This window comes from Myxocyprinus asiaticus, chromosome 22 (genome assembly GCF_019703515.2).
Source record: "Myxocyprinus asiaticus isolate MX2 ecotype Aquarium Trade chromosome 22, UBuf_Myxa_2, whole genome shotgun sequence".
NCBI lineage: Eukaryota > Metazoa > Chordata > Actinopteri > Cypriniformes > Catostomidae > Myxocyprinus > Myxocyprinus asiaticus.
Genome location: NC_059365.1, coordinates 38,309,536 through 38,321,562, shown reverse-complemented (window position 1 = coordinate 38,321,562; position 12,027 = coordinate 38,309,536). Strand labels below are relative to the sequence as shown.

Below are 12,027 nucleotides of genomic sequence, written 5' to 3'. Positions count from 1 at the left end.
ACAACTCTTAAGTATTTTATGAAAAGTCTAATGGGGAAAATATTTCTGGAAGTTGGAACCCAGACGGCTGAATAAGCAGGTGGGCACTGTTGTGCTGTATTACGACTTGAGAAACTAATGACATAATTTAGTAAAATGAGTCAAGTCTAGGCCTTTTTAAAACATTTTATTCAGACATTAGAAAAGGCATCTATCTGGTTCCAATGGTCACCTGCCACACTCTGATCAGGTTATCAGTGTAGCCAGCAAACAGAGTCTGTGAAGAAGACAAAACACAGGTATTAATTCTAAACAGACAATGCTTCAGAAATACTTTTAAATAAAGTATTTTACTGGCCCCCTCATATTTGCAGGACTGTCACCATAAGGTTTCAGATGTTAAAAGTGATTGGGAATAATCAACGGGGGCATGCTGGTCAAACCAGAATAAACATCCAAAAAGCCAATCTAAAATCAAATGCAAGGAATAGCAGGTACTAATAGTGCTTTGAAACCAACCTGTCCATCAGCAGACCAGGCCAGAGAAGTGCACTGAGGCGGCTCAGCCTTGCTGTTGGTGGTGGTGATGATGTCCTGTTTCAACTCATCAACAATGATCTTGCCCTCCAGATCCTGTCAAGAGAATACAGTCAGCTCTGCAACAGTAGTACACGAGTGCTTGATAGTTCATGCTGGGAGTACTCAGAAACAGCCTCTTGTATCATCACAGAGTTACAGAAGGCATTAAGAGTTTCATCACTGAATCCTGTGCCGACATTACAGTGTTTTGATGTTAGATGTGTAAAATGCATATAAAAGCAACTATTTAGCTTGTTAAAGGTCATTGTTATGCAGTGTATGTGAACTCACCCAGATCTTGATGCTGGGTCCAGTGGCGGCACACAGCCAGTAACGGTTAGGGCTGAAGCAAAGGGCGTTAATGGTGTCACCACCATCCAGGGTGTAGAGGTGCTTTCCCTCATTCAGGTCCCACAGCATGGCCTGCCCATCCTGAAATATGACAAGAGCATTCAGAACATACAAGTTCACTAAAATTGGATGTTTTTTTAAAGACTTAAGGAATATTCCAGGTTCAATGCAAGTTCAGAATTATGAACAGCATTTGTGCCATAACGTTGAGCTCCACAAAACAGAATAGTTTCAATAGTTTAGCTGCAAGCAGCAAACATTATACATGCTAACATGATTTTATGAAAACCCTATTACCGGCATTGGATATAAATCTACACAGAAAAGGTCAGTAAGCATTTAAATCGCACTAAAATCATGCTAACATGCATACTGTTCACATCTTGTGGCTATACTTTTAAAACGGCGGGTATTTTAACGTTATGTCCTGGCCCCATTCACTTCCATTGTAAGTGCCTCACTGTAAAGACCATTTTTAACAAACATGGGGCGAGTCAAAATTTTGTGGTTATGCCACAAATGCTGTTGATTGAACTTGTATTGAATCCAGAATATTCCGTTTGACATGTCAGTGTTCAGAAACAGCCTCTTTATCATCAGTGATGCAGATGGCATTAAAGTTTCATCATCTTTAACACATGCTGTCTCCAACCTCTTATCTGTAGCGACAACCACGACAGAATAACAACTTGCCTTCCCACCAGAGGCACACAGAGAACCATCAGGAGACACGGTCACTGTGTTCAGGTATCCAGTGTGGCCAATGTGGTTGGTCTTCAGCTTGCAGTTAGCAAGATTCCATACCTATAACAAAATACATACATGAATCAAGTACAAAATATTACGACTGCATTATCAAACAACAAACTGAATCATGCAATTTGTCCTGCTCACACTGTTCACTTGCATGTTAATAGTCTCAATCCTCTACCCATCATAATTGCAGGACTTGTCATCAGAGCTCAAGAGCTTAGACAAGAAAAACGTGGATTTCTGTAATCACCAGGTAGATTTTACAACATACTAAAATTCAAACGGAGCAACAGCAGCTCTGTGAGAAGTACACCACCAAAGTTTCCTTTAATATACAAGCAGGGGTCTCACCTTGACCATTTTGTCCCAGCCGCAGGACACAATGAGGGGGTTGCTGCTGTTGGGAGAGAAACGCACGCAGGACACCCACTCACTATGGCTGTCATCCTGTGGAGATGGACAAAGATGGAAAAAAAATTCAGAACAAACTACTCTAACACTCTAAACATGATAGGCAAGTGTCCTGGTTTATATTCAAAGAATGTTCCATGTTAAAAAAAAGAAATCTGGGTTACAGTGAGGCACTTACAATGGAAGTCAATGGGGCCAATACATAAACATTAAAATACTACCCGTTTCAAAAGTATAACCACAAGATGTAACCATTATACATGCAAACATGATTTTAGTGTGATAAAAATCACTTATTAACTTTTTCTGTGTAAAGTTATATCCAATATTACAACCCCATAATCCCAGTATTGGGAATAACTTTTAATCACTATATTTTACCACTATAAAATCATGTTAACACGCATATGGTTTACGTTTTGTGGCTATACTTTCAAAACCGTGTGTATTTTTGGGTTTATGCACTGGCCCCATTCACTACCATTGTAAGAGCCTCACTGAAACCACAATTTGTTTTTTATAATTGAGGGACAAGTCAAAACTATTTTTGTGGTAATCAAAATTATGCCACAAATGCTTTTAATTATCCTTATAAAGTGTCCACTCATGAGCATATAATCATTTATGACTTTGTGATATGAATATGGATGTGTACCTGGATGGTGTACTTGCAGACTCCCAGGGTGTTCCACAGCTTGATGGTCTTGTCTCTGGATCCAGACACAATCTGACGGTTGTCAGCAGAGAAAGCCACGCTCAGAACATCCTTGGTGTGTCCAACAAAGCGGCGGGTTGTTGTGCCACTATAATAAGAAAAGAGTATGAACACAAATAAAAATATATGGATCTGCCAACTTTTAAAATGACATTTTTAAGGTATTCCATGCACATTAAATTAAATCAGACTGAGTTGCAATCTCATGATCCAATTCAAATTTACATAAGTCATGGCAATATTGTTATACTTTTCTACAGATAAGGTTTAAGTATTGTGTGTATTTTAGGGTTTCCAGTTGGCCCCATTCATTGCCTTATTGTAACTGCAATTTAATGTTTTTTTTTGTTTGTTTTTAACAAAGGACAAGACCAAGTTAGTCTTTTGTGGAAATCAACATTATGCCACAAAACTCAACTTCCTTGAAATCACAACTTTTCTGGCCCAATTCACACAAATCCACATTCTTTTAGGTCAGAAGACCGTTTAAGTTCAGAAACAGCCTCTTTATCATCACAGTGACACAGAAGACATTTGAGTTTCATCACCACTTAAGAAAACCTCCTTAGCCAAGGTCACACCTGACCACATTTTGAGTGACAGATGCACACATGCCTCCTCCAAACACTCACGTTGTCAGATCCCACAGGCGCAGGGTACCGTCCCAGGAGCCAGACAGGGCGAACTGCCCATCGGATGAGATGACAACGTCACTCACAAAGTGAGAGTGACCCTTCAGGGCGCGCTGGGGGATGCCATAGTTGGTCTCATCGCGGGTCAGCTTCCACATGATGACGCTCTTATCTGTAAGGTGGACGGATCATCACATCGCTGACCATTTAAAGCAGTATCTGCATATGCTGACCTATACAGATTTTGACAGCTAGAGGTTTTCCTACAATATCATATGGGAAACACTGGCTACTAACTTACAATACTGATGTACGATACACACACTAGTCTTTACATGGTTATTAGTTTTGTTCAAAGCCAGACCTCTAAATGCAAGCCAAATCGAGCTGTATCATTATTATGTTGTATAATCTAAAGGCCTCGTGTTGTCGTGTACTCTCTGAGCACTTACCCCGGGACGCGGACAGAATTATGTCGGGGAACTGCGGTGTGGTGGCGATTTGGGTGACCCATCCGCTGTGACCCTTCAGGGTACCCCTCACTGTCATCTGCTCAGTCATTTTACCGCAGGTTAAATTCACCTATAACGGTGGATGGAGTTGGATTTTGTCGGAGGGTTGAGTCCTCCTATATCTCTCACACTGTGGCAAGAGGAAAAGGAAGTGCCACACCGGAACCAAAACTCTTGAGGGCCGCTTTTCTTCTTCTGTCGAGTTTTGGTATGTGATGCACAATGTGAACAGTTTACTGCCACCTACTGTACACATAATAAAACACTTTAAAAGTGGAAGAAATAACATTTAAGATAAATAAAATTCATTTTAAAATGATATTAATACAAATTGCCCTTTTTGTTGAGCGAAGTCTGAAACGTCCTTGCATCTGTTTTGGAAGTGTACCTATACAGTGACATTTTGGTGTGACATTCTTGATTTCATTCAGTGTTATGTAAATCCCAAGTTTGTATTTACTTATAGAAATGTCATCTTTGGTTTTAATGAATGTGAAAAAAAGAAATGATGCTTTTATCATAAAGGTTTTTTTTTTTTTTTTTTTTTTTTTAGCAAAATACCAAAAAGGCAAATTCTCCAAAAGCAAACAACTCTTTTTGAGGTTCAAATATTAAATGAAAATGTATTTTGAGTCTATTGAACTTTCAAAAAACTGGAAAGCAATAAGAACTCTCTTTGTATGATGACTCAATTTGGACTGATTTTGTTTTTAAATAAAGGACCCTGACCTGTTGTATTGTTGTGTTGTGACAATGAAAATTGTTGTTATGAACATTTAATAAAATAAAAAAAACATAAAAAGTCAAATCATCATATACTGTTTGAGGCTGTCATGTTTTAATAGCTAAATGTCAGATAAGTTCATTATCCCTTAAAGGGACAGTTTACCCAAAAATGAAAATTCTCTCATTTATTCACCCTCATGCCATCCCAGAGGTGTATGACTTTCTTTCTTCTGCAAAACACAAACTATGATTTTTAGAAGAATATTTCAGCTCTGTAGGTCCTTTCAATGCAAGTAAATGGTGACCAGAACTTTGAAGCTCCAAAAAGCACATAAAGACAGCATAAAAGTAATCCATAAGACTCCAGTGGTTAAAATAATGTCTTCAGAAGAGATATGATAGGTGTGGGTGAGAAACAGATCAATATTTAAGTGTTACTATAAATTCTCCTCCCTGCTCAGTAAATGGCAATATGCATGAAGAATGCAAACTGCCAAAAACAAAAAAGAATAAAATGAAAGAGCAGATTTATATATATATATATATATATATATATATATATATATATATATATATATATATATATATATATTTTTTTTTTTTAATCAATTTATTTATAAAATTATCAATTTATTTTTCACATATCTCGCAGACAGTTTTGCACCTAACAGGTGTGGGAGTTTTTCCTTATTTTTTAGTACATTGAAGTCTTTATGGTGCTGAAGTGGGGAAAGAAAGTGTCCCTAATCTGTGTGTACTTTGAGCGTGATGTTAAAAAGTGTCGTTCTGATTCCACTTCATTTTGTGTGCAGTGGGGGCACAGCCTGTCTTCTTTTGGTAGCCAGGTTTGTCTGTGTCTGCTCGTCTCTATGACAAGCGTATGTTCACTGAGTCTGTACATGGTCAGGACTTTTGAAAGTTTTGGATCGGACACTTTGCTCAGGTATTCTACTCATTTATATTGTCTGTTTAGACACAAACAGCATTTCAATTTGCTCTGTTTGGCTGTTTCTTTTTTCCAATGTTTTAAGTATTTTTCTTTTTGTGTTTTAAAAATTTGGTTTGGTCTAGCTGAATTTGTATTCTCAGTCTGACCTGTTCTGGGTTGTGAGGTCAGTTCTAAGACCAGCTGGTTGAGGGGATTTCTCTCTGGGTTCAGCTCTTGGTAGGTTAGTGCTTTGTACTGGAGGGTCTCATTTTCTCTATTTTTCAGGGGTATGTGGAATTTTATAGCCTTCTTTTGAATTTTAACTATTAGTGGTATAATACTAATTCTGCTTTGTGGGCATTATTTGGGGTTTTACGCTGGACTCGTAGTATATTTTTGCAGAATTCAGCCTGCAGTCTCTATAGGGTGTTTGTCCCATTTTGTGAACTCTTGGCAGTGTTGGGTAAGTTACTCTAAAAAAGTAATTAATTACATCTGCTACAGTGTAATTAGATTACTGTACTAATTACTCTGTCTGAAAAGTAATTGCATTACTTATTACTAATTACTTTCTAAAATCCTTATCAACCTCGACCCAATAAAAAATAAAAGGATAGACATGAAACTGTTCTTTTCATTCTTTCAAATAAATCATATAAAATCAAATAAATTATTCATGGCCCGGCCATAGAATTTAAGGGGGCAGTGTAAAATTAGAAAACATACATTTTAACATTAGATGATTTTAAATTCACTCTTGTTTTATATAGAATTGTTCTATAGACTGTACAGTATTTAACACAATTACATCAGAAGTAACTGTAATTAAATTACTGAAAAATTAAGAGTAATCCCTTACTTTTTACAATGAAAAAGTCATTTAATTACAGTAATTAATTGCATTACACCCAACGCTGACTCTTGGTTGGTAAGTGGACCCCAGACCTCACATCCATAGAGTGCGATGGGTTCTGTAACCGACTGAATTATTTTTAGCCAGATTCTGATTGGGATGTCAATTGTATTATTTCTCCTAATAGCACAGAAAGCTCTTCGTGCCTTTTCTCTCAGGTTGTTCACAGCCTTGTTGAAGTTTCCTGTGCTGCTGATGTTTACAGGGTTGGGAGGGTTACTTTTGAAATGTATTCCACTACAGATTACAGAATACATGCTGTAAAATGTAATTTGTAACATATTCCATTAGATTACTCAATGTCAGTAACGTATTCTAAATACTTTGGATTACTTCTTCAGCACTGGTAGATTTTTTCACTTGTTTTGACTATAAAAACTCTGCCAGTACAGTAAGACAAAATACACATGTTAAAAATACATTCTCTGAAAAACCTGAATATCTTATGCAGTGTTGTTTCTAAAACAAGATAAATCAAATTGATCTTGTTTTAAGGATTTTTAAATATTTTTACAGGAAAACAATACAAAAATTATCATGAATATGATTTTTGCCCTAATATCAAAGGTCTTACTAGAAAAAAAGAAATTATAATCCAACGTGAATTTTCTTGATTAAAAAATATGATTGTGCCTGGTAACATGTGCATGTAAAATGGCTAGAAATAGCATTTTAGCTTAGCGTAAAGCTGACAATTTACACAAGGTTTATTTCTATTTCTTCTGCTCCAAACTTACTTCAAACTTACTTCTCTGTCTGCTCGTATGAATGTAACACATCATAAGAAAGTGTTTCACCGCTGTTCAAATGCACTTTGGATCGCATCATTTATATGTATAAATGTTTTCCATCTGAAAGGACTAAATATTAAATGAAACAAATGACAATAAAATGCAAAGTAATCTCTTCAGTAATCAAAATAATTTTTGAATGTAACTGTATTCTAATTACCAATGATTTAAATTGTAACTGTAGTGGAATACAGTTACTTATATTTTGTATTTTAAATACGTAATCCCGTTACATGTATTTCATTACTCCCCAAACCTGGATGTTTATGCTGAGGTATGTGTAGTTCTGAGTGTGCTCTGAGGATATGTTATCTAATTTAAAGTTATAGTTTTGATCTTTTGCGGAACGTCATTATTTTTGTCTTTTTGAGGTTAACTGACAGGGCCCAAGTTTTTCATGTACATCTATTTATTTCTTTATTTTTATTATTTTTCAAAAGCATACAAAGTTACAAATTATAAGAACAAAAATGGGGGATACAAAACAGATCTTTCTATTCTGCATATAAACATTAGTTGAAAATAAATTTTCTTTGTAAATAAATTACAAGGTTTTTAAAAAAATGAAATTGAACAAATTACCTTTTCTATAAGTAGAGAGGTCTTCATTGATTTTCTATTTTTGGATAACACATTCAGTGAATGATAAAACATTTTCAGATCCATGTAAAATAATTTAAAAGATGGTTTAATAGACATTACTCTAGCTTTATGCAAGTAAAACTTCCCAAAATTAATTATTCATTTTAAAGTGTCATCAGTTATGGGAAAGCCAGTGTTACTATCCAAGAACAGAATCATGGAGTCATCTATTGCGATTATTTTATGAAACACATCAAAAATTAACATAGCTACCTGGGTCCAAAAGTCCGTAGAATAATTACAGGTGCAAAATAAATGCGTAAGATTACAAAAAGAACACTGCAGTGAAATGTATCCTTTAAACTTATTTAGAAAAGCATTGCAAGGATAATATCTATGCAACACTTTAAAGTGAATTTCTTTTATCTTATTGGGCAGTAAAAGGCTATTAGTCTCGGACTATATCTTGTCAGTGGTAAGCATAGGAAAATTTTGTTTCCATTTCACAACTGCGTTTGGAGGACAACTTAAATCTTGTGTGAGACACTTTCTAATGTGAAAATTATTGCATTTCTTATCCAAAATCGAGATACCGCCAATAAAAGGTTTTGGAACCTGTCCAACTACTGAGTATCTAAAATGTGCTTTCACAAGATGATGTAATTCAGGAGAAATGCTTTTCACAACCAAATGTTATTCTCTAAATGAAGACCTGAGATAGAGATAAATTGCTCATAAGCATAAATCTCACCGTTACAATTTAGTAAATCTGAAACAAAAATAATTCCCTTTTCAAACCAGTCTTTCTTAAATCTAGATTTGTTCCTAAATAAAACATGCTGATGATTCAATAATATAGTGTGGAGAAAAATTATGTTTAAAGGCTATATTCCAAGCTTCCAGTGCTTGCTCATGAAAATTAGCTAGCTTAATGGGAAGTTGACTACATTTGAAGTCAAACACGAAACGAAACATTTTAGACCACCGCACTGATTAAAAAACAAATTGGGGATATAAAACCATATAGAGTCCTCCTGAGCCAAGCAATGTTTTATCCAATTGACTTTAAAAATGATATTAACAGTACTGAAATCAAGGATGTTGAGCCCACCCTCTGAAAGAGTTCTTATAACTGTTTTTCTTTTTACACATTCAGTCTTGTTCTTCCAAGTAAACTTAAATAAAACCCTGTCAACAGCTAAGCAAATTCTAGGACTGACATACAAAGATAGTGCAGGATATACCAGCCTTGATATGCCTTCAGCTTTGGAAAGCAGTACATGCCCATGGATAGTCAAGTTCCTCTGAGACCAGCGATTAAAAACATTATTTCCTTTGTGCAGACTCTTAGAAAAATTAATTTCAACTCTTTCGGATGGACACTTACTAATTACAATACCAAGATATCTAACTGTTTGTTTCATCTTAATTCCACATATTTCTGAAATGTCAGAATTATGAATTGCTATAATCTCAGATTTGCTCTGATTAACAGAAAGACCAGAAGCATCTGAAAACAGTTTTAATGCATCTAATATAATGGGTACCTGTCATTTATCCTTCAGGAACAAACATGTATCATCTGCAAGTTGACTGATTAAAACAGTGTGGTCTGCTATTTGAATCCCTTTGATATTCGAACAATGAACCGTATAGAGGTTAAGAAGCTCTGTGACCAATAAAAATAAAAAAGGTGAAATAGGACAGCCTTGTCTAATGCCTCTCCCGATGAAAAAACGTGGTGAAGTCCCATTAGACAAGGAAACATTACTTGTAATGTTTTTATACAAGGTCTGTACAGTTTTCTAAAATTTTGGACCAAAGCCAAATCATCATACATAAAAGCATGTTCTACGGTGTCAAATGCCTTATAAAAATCTAAGAACAGAATAAGTGCATCATGATGAACCAATTCAGAGTAATCTAAAAGATCTAAAACAAGCTGAATGTTATTTGAAATGTGTCGACCTTTCATGAAGCCAGATTGAGTGAGTGAGATAACTTCTAAACAGGGCTTCAGTCTCCTAGCATATACTGCAGATAATAGTTTATAATCAGAGTTAAGCAAAGTTATTGGGCGCCAATTATCTAAGAAATTTGTATCTTTGTTTGGTTTTGGAACTAATGTACAACCCCAATTCCGAAAAAGTTGGGACAGTATGAAAAATGCTGATAAAAACAAAAAGGAGTGATTTGTAAATCATATTCACCCTTTGCTTTATTGAAAGCACTACAACTACACATTATATGATGTTTTTCCTAATGTACAGTAATTTCAAATCAGATGATTGCAACACGCTCCAAAAAATTTGAGACAGGGGCAATTTAAAACTAATAACAATTTGACGAGTTGAAATAACAAGGCAATGTGAAACAGGAGATGGTAAACAGGTGAGGCAATCGTGTTATAGTACTGTATACTGTATAAGGAGCTCCAAAAACAGCCTAGTCCTTCAAGAGCAAGGATCATTCGAGACTTGTCAATTTGCCAACAGATGCTTCAGCAAATAATCCAGCACTTTGAGAACAATGTTCCCCAAAGACAAATTGGAAGGATTTTGGGCATTTCACCCTCTACAGTGCACAATATAGTTATAAGATTCAAGGAATCTGGTCAAATCTCGGTTTTCTGAATGTGCTTGATCTCTGATCCCTCATACGTCACTGTCTTAAAAAACATCATTCATCTGTAATGGATATCATGAACATGGGTTTGGGATAACTTAAGTAAACCTTTGTTAGTCAACACCACTCGCTGCTGCATCCACAGATGCAAGTTAAGACTTTACTATGCAAAGCAGAAGCCATACATCAACACTGTCCAGAAGTGCTGCCGACTTCTCTGGGCTCGGTCTCATCTTAGATGGAAAGTAGAACAGTGGAACTGTTTTTTGGTCTGAAGAGTCCACAGTTCAATAAGTTTTTGAAAAACAAAGCCATTGTGTTCTCCGGGCCAAAGAGGAAAAGGGCCATCCAAGCTGTTATTAGCATCAGGCCCAAAAGCCAGTGTCTGTATGGGCCAGGGGTGTGTCAGTGCCCATAGCATCGGTAACTCACACATCTGTGAGAACACCATTAATGCAGACAGATATGTACAAATTTTGGAGCAGCATATACTACCATCCAGTACCGTCTTTTCCAGGAATGTCCTTGCATTTTCCAGCAGGACAACTTCAAACCACATACTGGCCGAATAAGCAGAGAGTGCGGGTGCTAGTTTGGCCTGCCTGCAGTCCTGACCTGTCTCTAATTGAGAATGTGTGGTGCATTATGAAGTGCACAATCGGCAATGAATATCCCGTACAATTGTGCAGCTAAAAACCTACATAATGGATGATTGGAGAAAATTCCACTTTCTAAACTTAACTTGTGTCTTCAGTGCCCAAATGTTTAATAAGTGTTATTAGAAGAAATGGTGATGTTTCACAGTGGTAAACACTTGACTGTCTCAACTTTTTTGGAGCGTGTTGCAATCATCTGATTTGAAATTACTGTACATTAAAAAAACAATGAAATTCACAAGGAAAAACATCATATAATGTGTAGTTGTAGTGTTTTAAATATAGCAAAGGGTGATTATAATTTACAAATCACTCCTTTTTGTTTTTATCATACTGTCCCAACTTTTTCGGAATTGGGGGTTGTAATTAGGCCTTGCTTCATCGATTCAGATAGTTCCCCCTGTCTAAACATTCCTTTAAAACATCTCAAATCAAATCTTTTATATCATTCCAAAACGACCGATAGAATTCAAACGGCAAACCATCAGGGCCCAGACTTTTATTAAGTGGGGTCTTTGTAATTAGAGTGTCCAATTCCTCCGTAGTTATCTCATCCTCACAAGCAGCATGACTATCTTCACTTATAGTTGGAATGAATGGCTCCACTTCACAAAAAAATTGATTAGAAATTTCTGAGTGAAAAGAAGTATAAAGACGCTGATAAAAATCAGATACAAACTTTGAGATTTTGTATTCATCAGATGTCAAATAACCAGAAATCCTTTTGGAGTCTCCTCTTCTCTTTTCTAAATTAAAAACATATGCAGAATTATTTTCTCCAAATTCTAACCACTTTACCCATGATCTGATAAATGCACCTTTGGCCTTCTCCGCATAAAGAACATTAAGATCTTCCCTCAGTGAATACAACTTC

The 12,027-nt window shown here is 36.0% G+C and overlaps 1 protein-coding gene across 1 annotated transcript; it reads right to left on the bottom strand.

The window, feature by feature from the left end:
* Positions 1–151: 151 nt before the first annotated feature.
* Positions 152–4,091, bottom strand: LOC127412727 (guanine nucleotide-binding protein subunit beta-2-like 1). The gene is made up of 8 exons (XM_051649334.1): positions 3,873–4,091; positions 3,421–3,592; positions 2,729–2,876; positions 2,014–2,109; positions 1,603–1,713; positions 850–990; positions 499–612; positions 152–256 (listed from the first exon to the last, which is right to left on the bottom strand). Exons 1-8 carry the CDS (start codon positions 3,979–3,981, stop codon positions 191–193), a joined length of 957 nt encoding a protein of 318 aa, XP_051505294.1. The 5' UTR covers positions 3,982–4,091; the 3' UTR covers positions 152–190.
* Between the last annotated feature and the right edge of the window lie 7,936 nt (positions 4,092–12,027).

Bases quoted from the DNA above. Each gene is read 5' to 3' on its own strand.
- LOC127412727 (XM_051649334.1), bottom strand. From the start codon at position 3,981: ATGACTGAGCAGATGACAGTGAGGGGTACCCTGAAGGGTCACAGCGGA. The intron at 2,110-2,728 runs GTACACATCCAT...CCATCTCCACAG, and splicing joins TCTGCAAGTACACCATCCAG to GATGACAGCCATAGTGAGTG. The intron at 1,714-2,013 runs GTGAGACCCCTG...ATTTTGTTATAG, and splicing joins GCTGGGACAAAATGGTCAAG to GTATGGAATCTTGCTAACTG.